General features: G+C 48.2%; 1 protein-coding gene across 1 annotated transcript in view; it reads right to left on the bottom strand.

Moving 5' to 3' along the window:
- Window positions 1-253: 253 nt before the first annotated feature.
- EPHX2 (epoxide hydrolase 2) overlaps window positions 254-26376 on the bottom strand; it is a 64871-nt gene continuing 38748 nt past the window's right edge. Inside the window, exons 12-19 of the mRNA XM_036855683.1 lie at window positions 23436-23547; window positions 10310-10381; window positions 8529-8562; window positions 7338-7440; window positions 5430-5499; window positions 2661-2741; window positions 866-924; window positions 254-722 (exon numbers count right to left, since the gene is read on the bottom strand). Coding sequence (XP_036711578.1) covers window positions 644-722; window positions 866-924; window positions 2661-2741; window positions 5430-5499; window positions 7338-7440; window positions 8529-8562; window positions 10310-10381; window positions 23436-23547 — 610 coding nt within the window. The 3' untranslated portion in view covers window positions 254-643. The remainder of the gene's footprint in view (window positions 723-865; window positions 925-2660; window positions 2742-5429; window positions 5500-7337; window positions 7441-8528; window positions 8563-10309; window positions 10382-23435; window positions 23548-26376) is intronic.

Here is a 26376-nt window from a genome sequence, read left to right on the forward strand (position 1 = left end):
AGAGAATATGAAAAAGGATGGATACACATATGTACCGGAATCACTTTGCTCTACAGCAGAAATTAACACGACATTGTAAGTCAACTATACTTCAATAAAATAAATTAATAAAAAAATAAAGTTCCACCAGACAGCACTGTTCCAGATCACGCAGAGACTCGTAGAGAGACTCAGAGTGAACAGTGTTCACCCAAACGCGATACTTTCTTAGAACAATCACTCTGCTTTCCTCCCAAGAACACAAGGAGCACTATGGCAGCTGTCTTCATTTTATTGAATAAAGGAGTTCCCACCTCTGCTGAAAAGCTTCTCAACTGCTGATTTTGCATCATCAAAACGCTGACTTGATTAGCCAAAGAGAAATCACCCCCTGGCCATCCCATTCTGTCCCCCACAGAATCCTTAGACATAAAGGGATACGTTTATACCCAGAGAATTAATCACACGTGATTTTTCCTGTATCTAAAATTATGTCAAATCTGACTCATTTCATTTAGAGAAAATCACTCTTTGCTGCAAACCCCTTCAGAACAACGCTGCTGGTTTTGAGAGATGCGGGTAAGGCCCCATCCGGGTACCAGAGAAGCGCCCCCAGCAGATGAAGCGGTTGGAGTGCCTGCTGGCGGCTGACACAAGTCACACCCTAAAGCTTCGAGACCTCCGGTGGGTTGCTGGCGTCAGTCTTCAGCCACTCAATGAGGATCTGATTCAACTCTGCGGGCCTGGAAAGGGAACAGAAGGCAATTCGCATCTGTCTGGACGCACTCCCTCACTCAGGTGAAGGCAGAGGTGGTAAAGCAAGCGGCTTATTGGAGGCGAACAGGGAGCCCTGACGTCCCCCACCCAGGGACCCCCATCTCCTTACTTCTCCATCTGTGTCCAGTGTCCACAATCCTTAATGTGACCCCTTTTCAGGCGGGGGATCTGGAAGAAAACCCCATCCGGAAAAGTAAACGGCAGAAGGCAAGTTCTCTGCTCCCTGTGGGCCACCCCCCTGAAAACCCCGCATGATTTAGGAAAGGAATGATCACTGATCAAGCTCCTACTATGTGCTAGGTGCTGCACATGCACTGCCTTATTTATCTTTTTTTTTAAAATAAATTTATTTATTTTATTTATTTATTTTTGGCTGTGTTGGGTCTTCATTGCTGCGTGCGTGCTTTCTCCAGTTGCAGAGAGCGGGGGCTACTCTTCGTTGCGGTGCACGGGCTTCTCATTGCGGTGGCTTCTCTTGTTGCGGAGCACAGGCTCTAGGTGCACGGGCTTCAGTAGTTGTGGCACACGGGCTCAGTAGTTGTGGCGCACGGTCTTCGTTGCTCTGCGGCATGTGGGATCTTCCCAGACCAGGGCTCTAACCCATGTCCCCTGCACTGGCAGGCGGATTCTTAACCACTGCGCCACCAGGGAAGCCCTGCCTTATTTATCTTTGACCATGATCCTTCGGGTAATATGAAGGCTCAGAGAGGTTAGGTAACTGGCCCAAGGCCACACAGAGAGTGGCTGAGCTAAGATTCAAATTCAGGCTGACCCATACTCATCACAACAGACTGTCTCCCTCCAGAACCATTAGGACTTGGCCCGTTCACTGCCTGGAAAATGCCAGGTCGAGCTTGGCTCTTGCCCTATAGCCATGACTGCGTCCCCTTCCCATGTCACCTCCCTCCTCCCTGGTGGTCTGCACGCAGGGCTGTTCAGTCTCCCTTTTGGCACCTGAATCCCCAAAGTGGGTCACAGCCCTCCCTTGACTGGCTCCACCACACACGAAGGGCGTCCTTGGCAACATCCCTTGAAACACACTCTGTCCACCGCACTGGATGACGCTAACAAAGCCACGGCCAAGTGCAGGCGAACGCTCTCCGCATCCAGCCAGGATACACGAGCAGTCACGGTGACCCCACTTGCAGGTCTCCCAAACCCTACCAACCTCCACGCTGTCAGCAGAGTGTGCTTCCAAACCACAGGTTTGATATCCATCTCTCCACTTCAACAGTCCCCTCACCCATAGGTCCACACAGCTCAGGCCCAGTGGGCTCAGGATAGCCTCCCAGCCCCACCCTCTGACCTCTCTCATCCATCCTCACCTCTCAACACCCTGTCTCCTCTCCCGTTCTCTCTCTGCCGGGCAAGGCTTAGGAGTTCCTCAAGGCCAGGGACAGTGGTCAGCACCTCTGTGCAGCCCTCGCTCCCAGCTGTGCCCTCGTCCACACAAGCCTCCTGCATGTGGGGTTAACTGCTGGACATGACCTCCTGCGGGGTGGGGGCTGCACCTCATTCTTTACCTCCCTGGTACCTAGCACTGTCCCAGCTCATCTAAGTGCCCAGGAAAAGCCCGGGAAATGAAAGAATGAGTGAGTGATGAGAGACTGCATCAGTGAAGGGGAAAGGAAGCAGCAGTCTTTTTTTTTTCTTTTTTCTTTTGGCCACACCGCGTGGCATGCGGGATCTTAGTTCCCTGAAGCGTGGAGTCTTAACCACTGGACCACCAGGGAAGTCCAGGAAGCAGCAATCTTAATCGCTGCTCCCAAAAGGCGACAGTGATGCTGCCGAGGAAGCCCTCGTCAAGCGCGTGGTTCCCCCGAACATCCCCCTCTGCAGCCTCTGGGACGCCCGTGCCCTCCTCCAAGAAGCCACGACGGCCCCGAGCAGGACCATTGCCTCACCCAGTCCTCCATATGCTTGGACATCTCAGGAACGAGCACGAAGTCCTTCTCCGCGGTGACCATCAGGGCCGGGATCAGGATCTGGGGAGGGATAACGGGAAGGAGAAGCAGCCTGCATGCTCAGGGCCCCCCTCACCCGGGCAAGGAGATGGTTCTTTTCACACCGCGGGGCCTCCTCCACTATTAACCCCCCCGCAGAAGACCCCTCACAGCACCTCTGTGGTCTGGCTTTGTTTCCACCACGTGCTTTGCGTGAAGGAGGCACCAGTATTACTAGAGATCTGAAATGATGGTGTGCGAGATTAGAAAACGTACATCTTGCTCTCTGCCCCTGGTTCCCGGCACAGAGCCCCTGAGACCCTTGTAAGTTCCTAAGAGATAAGAGCACTTGGAGCGTCTTTTGTTCCAGTGAGGTGACTCTGGCTGGGCTCCTGGATGGGGGCTGGTCACCAGGGAGACAAAGCCATGATTAGATACTTGGGATTTTCAGCTACCTCCTCCTGCCCCACGTCTGGAAGGGGAGAGGGATGAGGGGCTGGAAATGGAGTTAATAATTGATCGCATCTACGTGAGGAAGTCTCCATCCCAGTAGCATGGGTTCGGAGAGCTTCTAGGTTGGTGAAATCCGCACCAAAAGGATAACACACTTCAGATCCACAGGGACAGAGGTTCCTGGGCTTGGGACCCTCCCAGACCTCGCCCTGTGGATTCCTTCGTCTGGCGGTTCATCTGTGTCCTTTATCAAATCCTTTAATAAGCTAGTAAACGTAAGTAAGTGTTTCCCAGAGTTCTGTGAGCCACTCTAGAAAATTAATAGACCCAAGGAGGAGGTCCTGGGAGCCTCCAATTTATAGCCAATCAGTTGGAAGCGCAGGTAACAACCTGGACTTGGGGTTGGCATCTGAAGTGGGGAGCAGACTTGTGGGACTGAGCCCTTAACCTGTGGGCTCTGACGCCGTCTCCGGTAGACAGTGCCAGAACTGAGTTAAATTGTAGGCCACCCAGCTGGTGTTGCAGAGAACTGCTTGGTGGTGTGTGGAAAAACCTCCACACATTTGGTGATAAGAAGTGTCAGCAAGAAAGTGATTTGTGTGAAAGTAAAGGAGACACACAGGAGGAAAAAACTGGGTTTTTCTCATACGGATGGATTGAGCCACGTACTGACCACACGGGCTCTGTGTGCGTGTGTATAAGTAAGAACATGCGTGTGGTCCGCTCTGTGTGACTGATATTCCTGACACCAAACAGATGGCACTGGGAAGGAGGAGAGATGCCCTTAGACGGAGATCAATATTTCTTTTCTATGAATTGAACGGACGCTTCACCAGGGCAGCCAGAGTGTGACTGGGCCAGCCACGCTGGGGCCGGTGTGACATTACAGGCAGCAAAGGGACTTCACTTTTTGTCTACTGATACATGGGGCACCGCAAGGTCGAGAGAACCTCCTTTTACTCTGTGTTCTCACGCTACCAAGACAATTTCCAAATGGCATTCACTGTCCCTGGGTAAGGAATGCGCACCGTTTTTTACCTACAACGCGGAACTGTGCGCTTCTCACCGCGCCCCGTTCACCAAGGGGTGAAGACCCAGGGGTGGTTTTGTGGCTGAAACGAATCCTGAGGCTGCTGTGGGGGTGGGATGGACACTCTAGAATGTTCCAGGTGAAAACGTAAAGCGGCGGTGGAGGCAATGGGAGGAGGTGGGAGAGGAGGAAGATCTGGAAGGAAACTGCAGAAGAGGGGGTCCCCAAACCTACTGCCATCGGGGTTCACCTCCCCGAGGACCTCCTCCTCGTCCCTCATGCTTTGAGAGAGTCTGCCAATCAAACTGCAGTTTTGTCATTTTTGTCCACCACAGATTAGAGTGATGATAGGCTTAAGAGCATTAATTAAACCACTACTACGTACTAGGCACTGCTGTAACTCAGCATTTGATGTGCGTCAACCCACTTGATCCTTACACAGCTCCTGCCTGAGATAGGCACCGTTCTTGTCACTTCCATATTGGCGGCCACGGAGAACAGAGTGTTTAAGTGCCTTGCCCAAGGTCACACAGGGATTACCTCCCAGGCCAACTCTCTGCCCAGCCTGCTCTGAACCACTGTTTTTATGCTCTACTGCCTCAAGACCTAACCCCGTGAGGTCAGGACCTCGCCTGTGTTATTTGCACCATTCCTGGCATATAGAGGGCCATTCATTTGTGACTGAATCAAGAAGATGGCCAGGGCTACCGAGTGAGCTGAGGAACGTGAAAATGCAATTTCCCTTAGGTTTTTAATGTTTTGAATGTAAACCAGGGGCCCCATTACTCCCTTTGCAGACCCAGGGGTTGGAAACGTGGCTTCTGCTTGACAAACAAGGAAACGGAGACTCGGACTGACTCGGTCGAGGTGGCACAGCCAGAGGTTAAAGCCCCGTCTCTCTGAGAGCACGTAGTGTTCCTCCGTGAGCCAGGAGTTTCATCCTTGTTACCTCTGGGAGTTAACTGGACCACCTGCGCCCTGAGCTGGGGCACCGCCGGGAGACCTAGGCCGTCCAGACCGCTGCTGCAGTCACCTGGCAGACCCCTGTCCCCACCCTCTCCCCACTCTCTGCCCTTCCAGGAGAAGCAGCAGCAAAAGAGGCCCTAAGAGGAAACCCTGCAGTGGAGGCACCTCCAAAAGCAGCCGGCCGGTCTGCCCACCCCGGGCTCTGACCCAGCGGCCTATCAGTTGGGTCCATGGATGCCCGAAGGGTGACTCGTGCGGGAGGAGAACAGCGCCGAACTCACCTTCCTTCCCAAGCCTTTGCAGCCCCACTGCCAGTTCCTTTCCATGTTTCGGTACCAGTTTAGAGGTCCCCTGGGAGAGGCGGACGAGGGAATAAAAAGAGGAAAGCTTTTAGTAGATGCTTGTGCTACAGACCCCACCAGCAACCCGCTCAGCATAGAGCCAGTCTTCCCAGGAAGAGCAAAGGCTCCTGCAGGGGAAGAGGACAGAGCCCAGGATCCACAGCCCGGTGCCCTGCGTGCCTGCTGGGCTTTATCGGGCACGGCCTGGCGTAGGCACGCGCGGGGCTGAGGGCTGCTGTTCTCTGAAGTGGGCGTCCGGGGACACACGGAAGTCAGCCCTACAGGACTCTCCATTTCCTCCCGGGACTGTCTCGGAAGAGGGTGGGGAGCTTGGTTTACTGCCCTCACCAGCCAGGGCCACTCCCCTGTCCCAGGGAGCCCACAGAAAAGGGCCCCCGGGAGGTGCTTCCTCCTAATGTGACATCGGGAAGTGATGCCGCGGTGTCTCCTCCGGACAGGTAGGGTGGCTCCAGGGCTGTACCTGGAGCATTCTCCCAATCCTCAGGTATGGAATGGGCTGGTGCTGTCCGGCCCTTGAGGCTTCCGGTGAAAGGGAGGGCCCGGAAAGACCTTGGACAAGCCACGTGCCCTTTGGGGACTTCTAATTTTCCCTCCTGTGCAAGGAGGGGTCGGATCGGATTGCCTATATGTTCCCTTCCAGAAAACCTCTGTCCCCCAGTCTGAGACTCTTAAATTGTCACCCACTTCAGGTGCGGGGCGGGGGGGGGGGGAAGAAAGGAGATGCTTAGGGAAGGGTTGAAATTGTGATACTGGAGACACTGGGGTCTAAAGGCCACCACGGGTGTTCACGGCCAAGGGCGCCACACTGTGAACTTGTGGGCTGGGCTGACGAAGGCGGTCCTGCTGTTGGGCTCCTTCTGCGCCCCTGGGTCTGAGTGAAGGATGGGGGTGTGAGGAGAGAGGAGGAGGATGGAAACGCGGTGACCTGCAGCGCCCTTGAAGGACTCACGAGCTTCGAAGATTTGCAATATGCAAATACTTGAAGGGACATGCAGAAAAGGGGCTGTTAAGAGGGATTCTCAGTGATTTCAGGGCAGGGCCCTGAACCGCAGCATAAAAACAGACCTGAGGAAAAGGAACGAAGTCTGGCAGAGACTACAACATGGGCGAACCAGAGTGAAAGGAGCCACACACGAAGGACCACACAGCGTACGACTCCGTTTGCGTGAAACATCTGGAATAGGCAGCTCCAGCGGGACGGAGAGCAGACGGGGGAGTGACCAGAACCGGGGGCCCAGGGGAAGTGGGGGTGACCGTGAAAGGGAACAGAGCTGCTTTTGGGGAGATGAAAACACTCTAAAATGGATCGTGGCGCGATCCATAAAACGTATCGTGACGGGATCCATAAAACGTATCGTGACGGCGCAGCTCCATGAAATGACTAAACACCATTGAACTGTACCCTCTCAGAGGGTGAATTCTATGGTGTGTGAGTTAGAGCTCAGCAAAGCTGAGCCTATAACCACCGCCCCCACCACCAAGCATGTATGCAGTTTTTGAGGTTACGTGGGGTTCTGTGTTTTCCTGAAGTAAGAACCCAGCGCTGTCATCTGTTCCTCACAGAGGTCATCAATGAAAAAAAAGTTAAAAACATCTGCTCTGAAGGGGCCCCTAAGCATAAGGGAGAACAAGCTGAACTTTCCAAACTCGAGCAGGCTGAGCGTCGTCAGATAATGAGCCTCCCGACACTGGGGGCATTCAAGCAGAGGCTGGCCAGACTTTCACTGGGACTGAGCTGGCCCTGGGCCTCACCCAGCACTGCGAGAGCAGAAGAGCCCCTGTCTGCCCACCTTCTCTCTCCTGTGTTCGGGGTGTCATTCTCTTTACCTGAAACCAGACTTCTTGAACTGCTGAACATAGAACTGGATGTCTTCCTCGGTGACCATCTTGCTGAGGCTGGGCTCCTCTGGGGTATTCACAAAGAGTCCTCCTACAAAAAGCCACTTGTTTCCTCTCCCACCCTCTGGGTCAGGTGTCCAAGTTGCAACACCTCTGAGACCCTTCACCACCTCTCCTTCTTTCATTACTGCTCTCTGTCTCCCCAGGAGACTTGGGCTCCCGGAGGGCAATGGCTCTGACTCGTGCGTTTGGATACCTGCCCCTGCCTCACACCAAGTGTGCGCTCAAAACTGTTGAGGAATGAAGGACTGAACGATTGATTACATGAATAAGTAAAGAGGTGGAAGGAGGGAAGGGAGAGGTGCTCCTGACCAGTGAGAGGAGTATGGTCTTTAGGCTTGGAGGAGTTTAACGCCAGCCTGGCCACTCTGGGCAAATTTTGTAACTCTTCTGAGACCCATTTTCCTCATGTGTAGAATAGAGATAATAGAGTTTTTACGGATGTCACGAGAAATATAAACAATAATACTAAAGGGGGTTGCTCAGTGTCTGATGCACACAGTAGGTGCTCAAACAAGTGACAGCAATCATCATTATTAATAAAAATACAAGGGAATGATGGCAAAGTCACAGGCTTGGGGTCAAACAAGGTTCTGTGGGAACAGTGCCGGGTCCAGGAGTCAAGGGGATGAGCGCCAGTCTGCTCCCGGCTCTGGCTCCTCACTTATATCCACACTGGGAGGGAGAACAGGGGCTGTCCTCACGGGATGGAACTGAGCCTGACGGAGGGGAGGCCAGGGCACTAAGACAGAGGAGACCTGGCTGGGGGTCTGGCCTGATTTCTGCTGTGCCTGCACCAGGTGACCCTGCAGAGGTCAGTTCCTCTCCTGGGTCTCTGTCCTAATCAGTAGAGGGTGGATCTGCCCTGAAGAGCTCTGAGAGTCCTCCAAGCTCTTACTGTTTAAGATCTTGAATCCAAAACTTCGTGGGGGAGAGGAAGCCAAGGCTGTGTGGTCAGCCCAGGGTGAGGGTGAGTGCGATTCACCAGCAGGGATCTATGTTAAGCAAGTCTGGGCTTAACTAGTTCAGGGCTGGCAGATGGAGAAACGCTCATTTAACGTTTGGCTGGTTCCCATCATGGCCCTCCTGTCTCCATTCCCTCCTGAGAATGTCTCTTACCCATTTCACAGACTCTGTTCGTGGTGAGAAAAGTCTGTAGGGAGAAAAGTTAGAAAGGATGTCATGGGTCAAGCAAAGGAAATATGTAGGAACGGGGCATCTAAAAACCCTACAAGTGCCAGCAGACTGTACAAACATGCTAAATGCCCAAGAGAGCTAGGCGGGTCCTGAGTGGTCAGAGCAGAGGCAGCTCACAACCAAGCTCCAAGGCCAAGACTGCTCCTGGGTGCTTGTGGGTCTTGGGAATGTAAGGACTTGGGTGTATCGACCAGTGGGAGCAAGAGATGAGACCTTAGGTCAGATGCGAAGGTAAAAATGAGATCCTCCCCACCCCTCCACGGTGAATCCAGTCAATCTGGGGTCCTCAGTTAAAGGGTGAGCTAGAAAAAACCCACCCACCATGACAGAGAGATGTCAAAGGAGTTGGACCATTCAGTTTGGTACTAAGAGGAAACCAAAAAAAGCTCCCCTAGGAATTCATAGCCACAAGCCTGCCTTCACACGTGTTTCAGTTTGAATCCACACTACGAGATCTGGAAACCCCCGCGAAGTGAAGTAAACAACAACAGCAAAAGTGAGCTTGGGCTGGTAATGCCACCAGAAGGCCTGGCAGGAGAAGCAAATGCTAAACCACCCAGGAGGGCCATTTCCTCCATCTCAGCTGAAGCAGGTTGGAGGAGAGTAAGTGCTGCTGAAGATGAGCTCACAAACCCAAATTACAGAGCTCTCTCCCTACCCTGCCCCACCCCCTGCACATATACACTAAAGCCCCATTGCAGGAGACAGCAAACATAGCAAACAGTAAAACAAGACTCTCCAAGAATACCAAATCATAGAACTTGCACAGAGTGAGAATGAAAAATGAGTATGCTTAAAATGATTAAAGACAAAAGAAGGAACTGAACAACAAGAATAGAGCAAAACTCTATTGAAAGAGATCAGAATGCTTTGAAAAAGAACCAAATGCAACTTTCAAAAATAAAGATGGGCTAAACTGCAGATCAGACATGACTAAAAGACAAATAATACACCAGAAGGTAGACCTGAGACCAATTTCTTACAAGCAATGACAGAAGCTTCTAGAAGAAAATAATTGTCAACCTAGAATGCTATACTCAGATAAACTGTTCTTTGGGATTGAAAGCAAAATAAAGATATTTTCAGGCCAAAAAATTATGAGTTTACTGCTAACAGACTCTGAGAAAACTACAAAAGAAGGTACTTCAGGAAGAAAGAAATTTGAACTCAGTATAAAAGAGTGAGGTGCCAGAAGTGGTCAGCAAAGAAACTGGCAAAAATCAGGCCATCTAAGTAGGCACTGACCAGATAAAGCAGCAGCAACAGTGACTCCTAACACGTAAGACAGGAGGGTGGGGTTACTGCGTTAAAGCATCCTAGGCTCCTGTGGTTGTTCAAGAAAAGGGTTAGAAGCATCAATTAATTCTGCACTTTGATAAGCAATTATCCATATGAAAATGGTAATGGTAATAACAGCAGAATTTCTAAACTGTCACCATTATAATCCTTCTTTGATCTGGGTTTCAAAGCCCCACTGGTGTGTGACAGTGAGGACAGGGCCTTTCCCCATTAATGAAGGGACCAGTGGAGTGAGGACCCTAACTGCCCTAACTACAGAAGTCAAAGAAAAGAAGGCAAGTTGCTTATTCTCAGACCCTGACATCCCCTATCCCCACATCCTCCCAGGGAAGCCATCTGGGGACCTGCACCCCTGCAGCTCCCACTTCCTGCTCACCCCCCACTCTGCCCCCCACACCCCTCACCTCATCACTTGCTCTGAAGAAGCTTCTGAAAGTCCGATTCAGGTTCTGTTCCAGTTCAACCTCCGCCACTCCCTAGAACAACCAAGAAAGTAAAATGAAGGACTCAGCAGAGATCTTGGAAACTGATCTGACCCAAAGCCAGAAGCCCCCAGCCTCTGTCCCATCCAGCCCAAGTCTCATTAGAAATGCATGAATTTGGGCTTCCCTGGTAGCGCAGTGGTTGAGAATCTGCCTGCTAATGCAGGGGACACGGGTTCGAGCCCTGGTCTGGGAGGATCCCACATGCCGTGGAGCAACTAGGCCTGTGAGCCACAACTGCTGAGCCTGCACGTCTGGAGCCTGTGCTCCGCAACAGGAGAGGCCGCGACAGTGAGAGGCCCGCGCACCGCGATGAAGAGTGGCCCCCACATGCCACAACTGGAGAAAGCCCTCGCACAGAAACGAAGACCCAACACAGCCATAAATAAATAAATTTAAAAATAAAAAATAAGAAAATAAAGGCAGAAAAAAAAATTTAAAAAAAGAAATGCATGAATTTGAATTTTCATCTTGAAACACGTTTTTTTTTTATTTTAAAAAAAGGTTTGAATAAAATATGAGATGCGCACAGTGGTCCCCTCCACCCTGCCCCGCACCGGGGAGGTGGGTTTATTGCTGCTGCTTTCTTTTCTGTTTATCTAAATCCCTACAGTGGGAATGTATTACTTATAATAATCACTTTATATTATAGGCTGGGGAGCCTATAATAGTAAGAGTATGGAAGTGTATGGTGGTCCATTCTGGCTGCTATAACACAATACCATAGATCGGGTGGCTTATAAGCTCAGACGTTTATTTCTCACAGTTCTGTGGGCTGGGCAGTCCAAGATCAAGGCAACAGCAGATTCAGGATCTAGTGACAGTTTGTTTCTTGGTTCATAGACGGTCATCTTCTCACTGTGTCCTCACATGGAGGAAAGCACAAGAGAGCTCTCTGGAGTTTCTTCTAAAGGGCACTAATCCCATTCATGAGGGCTCTACCCTCAAGACCTAATCATCTCCTTGAGGGCCCACCTCCTAATACCATCACATCAGGGTTAGGATTTCAACACACGAATTTGGGGGGCTCACAAACACTCAGTCTAGAGCACAGTGCCGGCCTACTTTCTTCTCCTCCTTTCCAACTGCTCACCTGAACCAGCTAAACTGAGTTGCAGGATGTTTTCTGAATGGGTGCACCCCTCACAGAGCCTTTCATGTCCTCTCCATGGTCCACCCTGAAAGCAGGCAAGCTCCTACTCATCTTCTTCCCCAGGGCATCTGTGACTGGTCCCGGATGGAGCAGAGGCTGAATGTATGTTTGTTCCTTTCCTCCAAGTAATGTTCCTGCAGAGAAGGGTCCTGTAAGCCAGGTCAGCAAAGCGTTCTGGTGGCCAGCGGCCTTCAGACCCTGCACACTTTAAGAGGTCCTGCTACCCTGCACTCATTTGTTCTGCATATTGCACATCATGAGAGCTCTGGATCTACGAGACAGCAGCACTGCAGGCAAGGAAACATTTATCATCAAGCAGTGCTGGATCTGCAGTTCGAGATTTTCTGAAGAAAGCAGTGCCGGCATGTTAATTACAATCCCCTCACATGTGTAAGATTCCATTATGACGGAGAATCAATCGTGGCCTTCAGTTATGTGATGAATGTCGAGGCGAGAAACAGCCATGGAAGGCAGTACATTTTACGTGCTCAATAAACGCCCTGCATGTTGCCACGGGTCATCATTCTTATTTACTGAGAGCAGTCCCTAGCTGCTGTTCATGAGCTTGTGATGTGTCTCAGTGTGTGGAGGAATCTCCACGAGTCCAGAGGTCTGGACTGGCTGCAGAGCTCAAATAGTATGTAGAAGAGCAAATGAATGTCAAAAGGGTCAATAAAAAATCAAAGAGAGCCCAAAGGTAAATAAGTCTCTCCACCCACGTGAAAGCGTGTCAGGTCAACAGGGATGAAGAGGACAAAGGTGAGGGCCAGAAAGGGGAGAAGATAAGAGCATTTGTACTCTGGTTGTGTGCCCTGCTGATACCATCAGACGCTGTGTAATTCATAAAAGGTGATACCCTATTTTTAAGTCCCACAGACCAATGACAAGCCTCCCACCAGTCCAGCTGGATAGGGCTCCTCCCTTTGTGCTCCTGATCACAGGAATTAAAGGATGAACTTTGGAATCCAACAAACAAGCTTCCAAGCCCCACTACTACTACTTATTAACTGGGCAACTTAATCTTCCAGAGCCTCAGTTTCCTCATCTATAAAATGGGAGTTTTGTAAGGATGATAGGTGATCATGCCTGTTTCTGACCATGCCTGGTAGATACATAGGAGGGAGGCCAATAAATGGTGACTGTTGTTATTATTATTTTCTCCATCGTTAAAGTTATCTAGTTGCATGAGAATTGTCTATTTTTGGATCTGGTCCCCTCACAAGCCTGTGAATTTCTTAGGGACACACACTGTATCTTACTCATATTTTTATTCCCACTGTGATAGCATGGTTATAGCAGGTACCCAACACAGGCTAGAAGGTTGGGAAGAAGAGAGGGGGAAAAAAAGGAAAGAATGTGAGATAAAGACTGTGGGGGGGGTGACTTCTAAATGATCACGTGGATTGTGGCTTTTATTTTCTTGCCCTCCATTGCAAGCTCACATTCGTCAAAGAGGGTGTGAAATAAAATCCAAATTTTATGGCAGGACAAGAAAAATTTAAACAAAAATTTTTTTCTCTGCCCTTTAGCCTCCTTTCTCCCCTCTCCTGTGCACTGTGTATCTACATTATGCATCAACCAAGCCTCCCGCATCAGTAGAAATACCTGCTCAACCATGAAGAGCAATATTCTCCCAGCATCAACAAGACAACTCCTTAAAAGATAACATTCCTTCCTGATGTTGTAAGGGGCCACGATGGGCCATGACCCACTACTTGCTAGATTGTGTAAACTGTCAATAATACATCATTTAACATACAGCCCCCTGTGTCAAAACATGTAACTGCGGGGTTTTTTTTTTTTGGTTTTTTTTTTTAATGTACCTTTCTAATTATGTTTGGGTTACCTAGTATTTTTATAAATTTATTTATTTATTTATTTATTTATTTATTTATTTATTTATTTATTTATTTATTTATTTATTTATTTATTTGTGGCTGTGTTGGGTCTTCGTTTCTGTGCGAGGGCTTTCTCCAGTTGCAGCAAGCGGGGGCCACTCCTCATCGCGGTGTGCGGGCCTCTCACTATCGCAGCCTCTCTTGTTGCGGAGCACAGGCTCCAGACGCGCAGGCTCAGTAGTTGTGGCTCACGGGCCTAGTTGCTCCGCGGCACGTGGGATCTTCCCAGACCAGGGCTCGAACCCGTGTCCCCTGCGTTGGCAGGCAGATTCTCAACCACTGCGACACCAGGGAAGCCCCTGTGACTGCATTTTGACCTCGAACAGGCAGAACTTTCTGAGTGGCTGTCCCCGGGTTATAGTCCTCAGTTTGGCTTGAACAAAATTTTCCGTTTCTGTCTTAGATTGATGGATTAATTTTTTTCGTCGCAAAGGTAATTCACCTCCAGCTTGAGGTGGCGGGGAGCAGTAAACCTACAGAACTCTGCTCAATGTTATGTGGCAGCCTGGATGGGAGGGGAGTCTGGGGGAGAATGGATACACGTACATGTGTGGCGGAGTCGCTTTGCTGTGCACCTGAAACTATAGCAACACTGTTAATCGGCTATACTCCAATATAAAGTAAAAAGTTAAAAAAAAATTAATGAGTCTGCTCTACTATTACCCCAAAGCTGTCACCTGGGCAGGCAACTGAAGACAGCTCTAGGTTCTAAGGAAAAACTCCTAGAACAAAGCCTTTGGAATTCCATGAATCCTGGAGCTTTGTCTCAGAAGACTCTGGGGCTGTTTAAGGAGAAAGACTTCCTAAGAGTCAACGTAGAGCTCATGAAGGACTTGAAGTATAAGAAACCAACCTTGGGGCTTCCCTGGTGGTGCAGTGGTTAAGAATCCGCCTGCCAATGCAGGGGACACGGGTTTGAGCCCTGGTCTGGGAAGATCCCACATGCCGCGGAGCAACTGGGCCCGTGAGCCACAACTACTGAGCCTGTGCTCTAGAGCCCGCGAGCCACAGCTACTGAGCCCGTGCACCACAACTACTGAAGCCCGTGCACCTAGAACCCGTGCTCCACAACAAGAGAAGCCACCACAATGAGAAGCCTGTGCACTGCAACGAAGACCCAATGCAGCCAAAAATAAATAAATAAATAAAAAAGAAATCGACCTTGGAGAATTCGTCAGAATCTCTTGGCCTCGTTTACTAAAACCAGCCACCCCTTCTCTACTCCTCTATTTTAAACTTGAAATCACAGAAACTTATAGCTAGGAGGAAACTTCTAATTCTCTTCTCCTGTGTTTCCAAGGCTTCCAGATCAATCTCTATAGCTTCGTCCTGACTCCAACTCCAATATTTCCAAGTGTCTGATAAACATGTCCATGTGGATATCTTATCGCATTCCTCAATGTGATCATTAAAATTCACTTTAAAAATTAATAAAGGAAATGCAGTGTTTGATGAACCATGTTTTTTCATTCAGACTCCAAAGTCACACCCCACCACAGTGGGTTGAACAGTGGACCCCCAAGAAGATACGTCCAAGACTGAACGCCCAGTACCTGTGAATGTGACCTTATTTGAAAATAGGGTCCTTGTGATGTAATTGAGTTCGGCTCTCCAGATAAGGAATGAACCTACAAATCAAGGAGGGTCAAGGGTTTCCGGCAACCACCAAAGCTAGGAGAGATGCATGGAGTTGGGTGGGCGCCTCCCTCAGAGCCCCTGGAAGGAACCAAACCGGCTCACACCCTGATTTCAGATTTTTTTAAATGTCTGTTGTTTTAAGAGTTTGCATCTGTTACAGCAGCCCTAGGAAAATAACCCACCCCCTCAAGAAGTCTCTTGATTTGAGCGGTGGGTGAGGAGGGAAAGGGATAAGGGTCTACATAACCTCCGGGTTCAGTGCGGTCAGGCAGCCACCTAGCAGCCGGGCGACAGGTGTGCTGACACAGGTGGGGGATCCGGAGGTTCCCAGGATCCAAAACACCCGGACTTCTCTTCACCCCCCACCTCAGTTTAGTCTCCATGTCCATCCTCAGCTCAGTGTCAGAGGAGCCCCAGAAAGAACTTGGAAGAAGACTAAGTTCTGCCCAGACTTTTCACCCAGAGCGCTGGCAGGGGTGGTGTTCTCAGTTAGTCATCTCATCTGCCGGGGAGGTGCCCGCAGCTGGCACTTCTGTTCTTGCCAAGATGTAGAACAGGTGTGCTGCAGAAGGGGCACTTCATTGGGTCTATTGTTTCATGGCAAAGACAGTGGGGACAGCCACTTAAATAACAGCTTAGCATAGCTTGGGCAGCATCCGGCCCTCGATGGTTCACAGCACGAGACGCTTCTCCGAGGGAAGACAGAGCATCCCTTTAATCAGTGGGCTGGGGACAGCTACTCCACTTCCTAATCTGTCTACCTTGATAACACTTACTTGAATTCCTCTGATACTCTGAGGCAGAGTTCTCTCAAAACAGGACAGAAAACATGGCTGGGGTGGTTATCCCTAGGGTGAAAGATGCCAGTGGATGGAGTCATCTAAAATCTGGGCAAAAAGAGAAAACTGTTTACTACTCTGCAGTTTGGCCAGGCAGATGAGAGGGCCTCGGAGGGGCTGGGTGAAGCCACCTTCCCTGTGTGGACTCTTTTGTTCTTCACCACAGCTCTGAGTTGGAAGGTCATCTCATGGACCAAGAGCCTCAGGTAGACACGTGACCTCGCTCCAAGCCAGAGGGAGTAGAAACGGCCAAGCTGGAAACGAGAGCTCCGGACTTTAAAGCCCTCACTATCTGGTTCTTTTCACTATAACAGAATACTACCCACTTGAGAAAACAAAAATAAAATGCCAAGAGTTTCTTCCACGGAAGGCACACAAACTGAAACCGTGATAGTTAAAGACTGGTGAATAAGGTAGCACGTGGTGACAGTTTCTTTTAAAATGTATTATTCAGCTGTGAAAAACAATCAAAATGATGTCCCTCAACAGAGGATTGGGTAAATAAATCATGGTCCATCCGTATTATGAGGCACCAAGCAGCCGTTAAAAAGAATGAGGTAAATCTGTATGTACTGACGGGAAAATCTGTCCAAGGTCTAGTAAATGAAAAAGAATACGATTCCACTTGTATTAAAAAATATATATACACACACACACACACACACACACTCACGTACAGACACACTTAAAAGCATATTTTTAAAATGTCTGGGAAATACTCATCAAACTACTCCTAGTAGCTAGTTCTACAGGAGTGAAGGGGGGATTTGACTTTTTATTTTACACAACTCAGTGTGGTTTTTTTTAAGTAGCAAGTATGAATTACCTAAAAAATAAATGATGTTAAGAAACCACCAGCTGTCTCTGTAGCTGGAGGAGTTACTGTGTTCTAGGGATTAAGGAAGACTCAACACCGTGAGGGAAAAGAAAATGATTTGTGGATGTCGAGGTAGCTCCCACCTCAAAACCACCTCTCTTAACTGCTACCTGTAATTTCCTTTCCCCACATTTTCTCTCTATCCCCTCATTTTCTCTCTATCCCCTCATTTCTCAGCTGGCTAAATACTTAAAAGTGAGTTTTGGTGCTTGAAATCTGCCTACAGTTACGGTTACACACACACACACACACACACACACACACACACACACACCCATGTGCACCATACAATCTTTCCCAAAGAAATAAAAATACAAATACACTGCTACAGAAAAATAAAGAGGAACCAGTGTCAGGGTTGGGAGAGGGCAGGGTTAATAGGATACACTAGACATGCGCCGATTTGGGGGGCAAAGGGGCTCTGAGATGTCCCCAGGCGAAGCAAGGACGTTAAGAATCCTAAGATTTAAAAAATGGAGCAGGTGGTGCTGAAATTATCCAGCTGATTCTATTTGTCTTTGTTGCCCAGAGCTGCCTCCTCTTCCCTTTCTTACTACACAAATGTAAAGGCCATGATCCCTTCTCTGAGAAGAAAATCACAGCTTTTGATCTGAGTTTCCACCAGACTCGGCAAATTCACAGGACAGGACAGTAAACGTTGGCCAAGCGTTCAAAGAGCTCAAGGAGCTGGATCTTAACCTGGCGTTTGTCTAAGCTGCACCTTGAGGTGCTCAGCAAACTTGAGCAAGATGTGGAAGGGCTGCGGGCAGGAGTCTGGACCCCTGAGGGCTGCTCCTGGACACGGCCTCCAGGCTGGAGAGCGGTGGGGATGATGGGGTGGGGTGGGAGGAGGGACGGGAAGGAGGGGCTCCCAGTGCCCACCCCTGAATCAAAGAGTTGCTCTATGTTATGTTTTATTCATTGGCTTGAATTCAGCTTACGTTTAAAGCTATCATCCACGTGAAAACCATCCAACTAGACCATCCTTTTTCTGATGAGGAAACTGAGGGCCATAGATAGGAAGGGACTTGGCCAGTCCGTTTCCTCACCAACAGGGAGCAGACAGGCTGGCGGGACCGCCCCCCACCCCGCCCCCCACCGTGGTTTCTCCTTAAGACCCAGCTTGGTGCCCATCCGGACCAGCCCCAGTTGCTGGATTCACCCAACCGCTTCCTGGGAGCCTTTTAGTGGCCAGATCACTAATTTGAATATCGAACATTTCCCTGCCAAGAGGTTTTGTTCTAAGAACAAAACCATCCGCCAACAGCTACCACAGACCAATAAAGGTACCGATTTTTCCACAAAGACTGTAACAACCCCTGAAATGAAAATCCTTGCTCTACTAGGGCCGCAATTAAGTAAGCGTCTTTCCCCTGAGGTCCCTCCTTCCATCAAGACCTTGAGCTTATCCTGGTTTGCTCCTCCCCTCTCTGCTTCGATGCACAGAGCACACAAAGAAAGTCCAAACTCCCTCCAAAGTGTGGCTTAAGAGGAGGTGTGTGGGCTTGGAAGTCAAACAAGGCGAGGTCAACATCCTGACCCAGTCATGCACCTGATCTCAGGCTAGCGAGTGAGGCCCCCAGGGCCTCGGCTTGCTCAGCTGGAAAGATGGGAAAGAACGCCACATACTGTTGCGAACAGAACCACCTGGCCCAACAGGCACCCAAAAAGCAGTAGTTGCAACCCAAGTGTCCATCAAGGGGAGAATGGATGAACTAAACACTCACACAGTGGGATATTATTCAGCCTTAAAAAAAAAAAAAAGGAAATTGATACATGATCCAACATGGATGAATCTGAGGCCATCCTGCTAAGTGAAATAAGCCACACACAAAAGAACAAATACTATATGATTCCACTTATATGAGGTACCTGGAGTAGTCAGATTCATAGAGACAGAAAGTAGGTGGGTGGTTGCCAGGGGCTGAGGGAGGGGAGGATGGGGAGTTAGTGTTTAATGAACAGAGTTTCAGCTCTGCAGGATGAAAGGAGTTCTAGAGATCGATGGGGTGATGGCTGTACAGCAATGTGAATGTACTTAATGCCACTGAGCTGTACACTTAAACATGGTTAAGATGGGGCTTCCCCGGTGGTGCAGTGGTTGAGAATCTGCCTGCCAATGCAGGGGACACGGGTTCGAGCCCTGGTCTGGGAAGATCCCACATGCCGCGGAGCAACTGGGCCCGTGAGCCACAAGTACTGAGCCTACGCGTCTGGAGCCCGTGCTCCGCAACAAGAGAGGCCGCGATAGTGAGAGGCCCGCGCACCGCGATGAAGAGTGGCCCCCGCTTGCTGCAACTGGAGAGAGCCCTCGTGCAGAAACGAAGACCCAACACAGCCAAAAATAAATATAAAAATAAATAAATAAATTTAAAAAAAAAAGACCTAAGGAAGAAATACATGGCGAATATCTTCTCTTTAAAAAAAATGGTTAAGATGGTACGTTTTGTGTTATGTGTATTTTACCATAATTTAAAAAATAATAAAGAAAAATAATTTTTAATGAGCTGAATTCTGTTGATAAATACCCTAAATGTAGTTTGATCAAAGATAATACATAGTGAAACTAATACTTCCCTTTTTCTATCTCCTATAACTAATATAGCCTAAAAAAAATAAAAAGCAGTAATTCTCAAAGTATATAGTCTGGAGACCTTTGGGGAGCCCTAAGGCCCTTTCAGAGAATCCATGACAAAAAACTTTCATAACAATACTAACATGTTATATATCTTCTTTATTCTCATAAGCGTACAGTGGAGTTTTCCAGAGGCTCCAATAACATGTGACATCCCAACAGACTGAATGCAGAAGCAGATAGGAGAATCCATCTGTCTCTATTAAGCCAGACATAAAAGAGGTTCGAAAAATGTAAAACAATGCTATAATTCTCACTAAATCTTTAAGGAAAATAAAGATTTTAAAAAAAATAAAAAGATGTTATTTATATCAACATGGGCACATTATCCTTTTTTAACGAATTGACAGTTTTAAATTTCAATATCTAGTATGGTAAATACCAGCAGATATAACCCACATGAACTAAAGCTCTTTGAGGCCCCTAATAATTTGTAAGAGTGCAGAGGGGGCCTGGGATCAGAATATCGGAGAATCACTGTGATAAAGGGGACCCTACGAGATAGTCAATGCCCTGCGTGGTCCCCTCCAGCCACTCTTGACTGGAGCCAGCTGCCCAGAGGTCTCCAATTCACTGAGAAGGACGGCTGCCCGCCCATCACTACCTGGGAAGTGGCTGGATTACCCACCTCATGTTTCTCAAGGTGTGGCTCCAGGACCTCACCAAAGAAATGTGAATCCTTTGGCCCCAACAAAAACCTACTGAATCTAAACTCTGGAGGTGGTGTCCAGGGATCTATGTCATAACTAGCCTTCCAGGTGATTCTGAAGCACACTGACATTTGAGGATCATCGGACTAGAGAGTCACAGAAATTGACTGAGAATCACAGAAGACAGCTGTCAGAGCTGGGAGGTTATGTGCACGGGGGTCACCTGGGGGACCTGGTTAAAATGCATATTCTCATTGGGCAGATCACAAAGGGGGCTGGTGAGTTTGCATTTCTAGCAAATTCCCAGGTGACACTGATGCTGCTGCCCGCCCCCTCCCCGACTCCGTACCTCACCTGAAAGCCCAGGGCTATCCAGTTCAGCACCTCTTAGCCTTTATCGAACTGCTAAGGTTCTGATGAAAGTTAGGAACTCTTCTTGGAAAAATGCGTGCACCTATTAAACTCTGGGGGCAGTTTCCAGATGTTCCAGACCTTCTAAAGTTCACCTAAAGGATCACTGACTATTTTGTTACCCTCTCTTTCTCATCTCATGACATTTATCCCTGAGTTAAGGGGTTTCATAAGCATCTTCAGTCACTTGTCCCCTCAGGCTGGCAGCCCCTTCTCTCTCAGATCCCCCCACCCAAATCCTACTCACCTCCCTGGGTCCAGTTCAAATGCTCCTTCCTTTGCTAAAAGTTAACTGTGTTTTCTTGTGGGCTCCCAGAGTAAGCTGGACCTCCATTATGGTCCTTTCTGCTGCCTTATTCCCTCGGTGTCTGTTACGTGCCTGTCTCCCCAAGAGTTGTTTAAGCCCTCAAAGGTCATCACTCATCTCTAGATGTCCCCCGAAACCGGCACACAATAGATGGTGCATAGCTACTTGCTGGATGAACCAGTTCTTTACAATTGACACTAGTCAAAACATTTCTGACATTTCAACAGATTTGTCAGGCTCCAGCCCTCCCCCAAATTACGGGCCACCTCTGTTTTGCAGCAGATAGGAGTCTTCTTACGAACGTCCAATTCAAAAGGATAAGAAAGAAAATGGAAAAAAGAGGTGGAAGAGAGAGAAGCAGGCACACAACCCCACACCCTCCCTCTCCCTCTGGATGCTCCACGTGCGGCACCACAGCAGCGGGAGCCAGAGCGTCAAGAGCCCGTCGTAACCTATCCATGGGGCCTGGGGGCTGGGCCGGGGCAGAAGGCAGGCAGGTGAGAGCAGCTCTGACGCACGGGGCACTTGAGGTGATGGCAGAGCCAGGCGGGGTGGCGTCCTCTGGGCACACAGAGGGCAGTGGGAGGGGGTTGGGTTTTGGGGGGTGGGGACCGAGCAGAGCCAGAGATTGAGAAAGGGTCAGATAAGAGGTGAGAGGGACCCAAACACCAGCTTCACAGTTTTATGTGGGGCTGTTTCCTTCCCAATCCCTAAAGGCTGAGGCAGCTGCTACTCAAGAACCTAGAAGCAGCACTTTGTTTCTCTCCCACCACCAGATGCTTCTCACCAGTCTGAGATGCACTTGAGTGATGCAAACACCTGGGAAAGGGTGACCGGCAGTGCATCACACCTTGGTCTGGGATGCTGACTTCTAGTTCAGCTGAAAGAATTAGATGGGGGCCACCTACGATAAGCGTTAAACCTACAATAACTCTCTACTAATTCCGACATGGACTACAAACCTGGGGCTGCTTTCCAGGCCTTGCACAAGGACACGCCCTCCTTCCTGTCCCATGAGCCCGGGTCTCAGTCCAAATAAGTCAGTTTCTCACGGTCCCCACCCTTCACCCTCATGGTCCCCCATCTGTTACAAGCTGAATTGTGTCTCCCCCAAATTCCTATGAAGTCCTAACTCCTAGTACCTCAGAATGTGACTGTATTTGGAGATAAGGTCTTTAAAGAGGTAATTAAAGTAAAATGAGGTAATTAGGGTGGGCCTGATCCAATGTGACTGGTGTCCTTATAAGAAGAGGAAATCTGGACAGGGACACACACATACAGAGGAAATGACATGGTGAAGACACAGCAAGAAGAGGGCCATGTACAGACCAAGGAGAACAGCTTTAGAAGAAACCAACTGTGTAGACACCTTGATCTCGGACTTCTGGCCCCTAGAACAGTGAGATAATAAATTTTGTTGTTTAAGCCCTCCAGGCTGTGGCACTTTGTTATGGCAGCCCTAGCTGACTAATATACCATCTAAATCATCTTTCTCTCTCAAGATCAAACTAATTCAAGACACTGTGATTCAATTCAAGCCAAAGGAAGCTCATTAGCTGTCCACACTCTGGGCTGTGGCAGTGGGGCTCTGGCCTCAGTGGAGGGTGTGATACTCAAGCATCTTGTCATGACGTTGCTGGAGGCTCCTGGTGTCTTACTGAATCAGTCAGATTATTGCTTGAATCAAGAAGTTCCTCTTCCAAGGCACCATCTTATTAATTAAAATCATTCTTAGAGAAGAGTTACTCGCCAAATCAAAACTGGGATGGTTGTGACCCTCACTGGCAATGGTACCTCCTATGAGTAGCAGACGGGCTAGGGCTGGATGAGAGATGTGGTGAGATGCTCTCGTGCTCTTTATCAATTAATTCGATCTATTCTTCTCTCTTTGGAGTGTTAGGAAACATCTTTTATCCTCCTTGGAATTACCCAGACATAGCTGGGCATCGGGGTCCAGAGCCCACAAACAGAGGAGCAGGTACCCTCCACAGATGAGGGCAGCTATGGGGGGTGCAGCCAGGCCTGACGATGCTGCTTTCAGTGAACCCAGTGAAAGGTGGCAGCCACACCCATCACACATCATCCAAACCCCAGTGGGCATCTATGAAAGGCATCTTGAGCTTGTGGCACATAGGTGACACCTAGAAACTTTGCACCATCTCTCAAAGGACACTTGGGGCCTGATGCAGGGCTTTTAGGCTCTGGCACTCTCTGTAATCACAAATGTCACTCCTCAGCAGAGATATCAAATCCCTGGCAGGAGGCCAGGAGCTGTCACCAATAAGAGGTGGGTTTCACCAGCCTCTCGGCCAGAGAGTTAAGAAGAAGCGGCTCCAAAATAGAGTTCAGCCCCCATTTCCCAATTTCAGAGAAGCAGGGGAACCCCATGCACAATCCCCCCCTCCTGCTCCCCTCATCATCCCAAATACACACACAGAGAAATGCACCATCAGCCGGGAAGGACCAGCCCTGCTCTGGTGCCAGCTTCACCTGAACCCATCTGTGAACTCATTTCTCATTAAAGCCACAGAAAATTCAAGGGGACAGAGATAAATCAGATCAACGGGAAGAAGGAGCGAGGAAGGCAAAAGAAGAACAAAAACCTTGCTGGGATCACTGCTCACAGGGCCCCAAACTTACTGGTTCCTGGAAGTAGAGCTGGTAGTCAAAGACAGGATTGGCTTTGATTATCTCCACTGGGGACACTTTGGGATTTGCTGGTATGAAGGGAGTATTCAAGCTGGCCACTGCCCTGTGGACAGAAGAGGTGTCAAGACAAAGACCCAGTAAGAAGACAGTCTGTAAGGACCAGAAAGGACCTTATGTGTCAAAACCCAAGCTCAGAGCGGGAGAGTGCTACACACAAGCTCTCACACCAGCAGTGCAGGGAGAACGGGACCTGAAACCACACTGCTCGACTCTCCAGCCCAGTGCGGTTTTTTTTTGTTTTTTTGTTTTTTGCCACTAAACTGCAGTATTTCTCACCTACTTGCCTTCGACAAAGACACACACGCATACGCGCAAGCACACATACACACACGTTACATGCAGTATATCCACCTTGATTAGAATATGTGAACAGTACAATCTTTCTCTAGTTTGTAAAAACACAGTCATTTCTTCCTTCCTTCACTCACTGTTTCCTCTGTGTTGAGTGTAATTCCATGCCACATACTAGGGGAGAGAAAATATAAAACCAATACTCCAAGAGCTTATTATAGTCTAATAAGGAAGGCTAGTCAAATACACCCATGACTATATTATGAGATAGACTGCAACATGAGCCATAGGAATTCCTACAAAATACCACAGAAATTCAAGGAGATAAAGGATTTCTAGGTTTGGGCATCATGGAAGACCTTATGGAAGAGACAGCATTTGAACTTGACGTTTACAGGTGGGGGAGAGGTGGGGAGGGGAACCGATACCTGCAAGGGAAACATCATGAGCTCGCCTGAGCCATTTCTAGAAGGAGGCAAAGCTTGGGGTTGAGTTTGATGGAGCAAGGAGTCTACAGGGCCAGAGGCCAAGTGGTTAATGGGGCATCTTGGGAAATGAAGTCAGAAAGGCTCGTGGGACCCGGAACATGAAGGGCCCTGAGTCTGGACTTGAAGCTTCAGAAAACAAAGAAAGCCATGAGGGCTTCTGGGAAGAGGTGAGAGTGGACGGAAGCTGCAGTCAGGAAGTGATGTATCAAGCAGCAATCCATCACATGGATGCAGAGATGGGGAGAAGCCAGCAGACTACTGCATTAGTCATCCCGAGGGGAAGAGGATGGCAGCAAAAGGAATACAAGAGAGGGTGAATTTGAGAGACCACACAAAGGCAGAATTGATAGAAGTTAGCCAGGACTACATTTAGCCTAGCTGGTCGGCAAAGAATTCCGTATCCCACGCTTACCCTGTGGAAACTTTTTCCCAGAAAAGAAATAGATATATAAAATAGGAAATATGGGATAATTAGGGCAAATAAAACAGTCAGTGGAAGGACTGGTGAGGCTTATCCAGCACCAACCAATAGAAATATAATGCAAATATATATATATATATATATATACACACAATGCAAGCCATATATATAATTAAAATTTTTCCAGTAGCCAAATTAAAACCAGTAAAAAGGAACATGTGAGATTAATTTTAAATATTATTTAACTTAATATTAATTTTAAATTTAATGTTAAATGTTAATTTAATATTTAATCCAATATATCTAAAGTATTAATAATTTCAACATGTAATCCGTATTAAGAATTATTAATAAGATGTTTTACATTCTTTTTTTCATACTAAGTCTTTGGAATCTGGAAGGTATTTTCTACTTACAGGAATCTCAATTCAAACTGGCCACATTTCAAAAGTTCAATAGCCACGATTAGACAGTGCAGGTTAGGGTATAAAATAAGTTATATTGATGCCTATAAGTTCCTAATGCTACCATAGTGAACCTATTTTAAGCATTACTTAAATCACAAGTCAAGAAATTCTAGCTTTTACTAAATATTCTGAACAGAATGGGGTTTTCTTTTTAATCGCTTTGACAGATCATTTATTCCATATATAAAAATATCATCACTAAACGAGATGATAATATATAAATGCTGCTGCCAACTGCATTAAGATTAAGAAAAAGCTGAACCACAGCCTCCTTCTGGCAGCAGCGTCTCCAGGTGATTGTTAAAGAAAGGATATAAAACAAACAAGTGAGTAGACCCTTATTTTAAATAGGTTCCCAAAGCTTATTTCAGTAGAAAGGCGAAACCAAGGATTCAAAGAAATATTCCACATTAAACGTGGGCTTTTTTTTTTTCTTTCATTCACTGTCTGGCTAGAAAGGCAGAGATTAGTGCTGTTAACAATATCCTTAAATAAAAGATGCTTCCAGACCCAGAGATGCGGGGTCCCATCCTGGACAGCCCTGCGAGAGGGTCTCGTCTCCCTCCCGCCCTCCCAGGAAGGAGGTAAGAGGGCTGCTTTGATGAGAGCAGACGTAGAATGAGCGACTACTCCGAAATCAACAGCAGGCAGGATGGAAACAGCACAGGAGAAGAGGAACGGGAAACCAGAGCACGCCTGCATCTCAGATCTGATGTTACTCTGCACAAAACCTCACTTGGCTCACGTTAAATCTTTTAAAATTCTCACAGGAGAGAGAACTAGATTAAGTTTAATAAAACAACAAGGTGGAGACCATATGTTGTTGCTCTATTTCTTTTTTGTTCCCTTCAAGGAGCATCTAACACAGCCTGCAGGGTAACTTTTTGGTGAACTTGATTCTTAAGAGCTTTCTTATCTCACTTTTGAATGACAGAGAGGACAGAGAGAGAAGCTAAAGAGATCAGAACAGGGTGCAAAAACTTTAAAAATACTTTAGGAAATGTTTGATTCTTTCTGGTCTTTGAGATCATCCAACCATATGAGCTGGGGTTGAGCTGAACAAAGTTTCTCCAGTGTTTCCTTTCCTATAAACTCAGCCAAATAAAAAGTAACTGGATTAGCTAGGGAAACACAGATGGCTGCTAAGGATGTTGTTTTAATTAATTTGCTAAGATCCGAGGCTGAAATGGGAGGTCAGACAGGCT

This window comes from Balaenoptera musculus, chromosome 6, assembly GCF_009873245.2.
Source record: "Balaenoptera musculus isolate JJ_BM4_2016_0621 chromosome 6, mBalMus1.pri.v3, whole genome shotgun sequence".
Taxonomy (NCBI): Eukaryota; Metazoa; Chordata; class Mammalia; order Artiodactyla; family Balaenopteridae; genus Balaenoptera; species Balaenoptera musculus.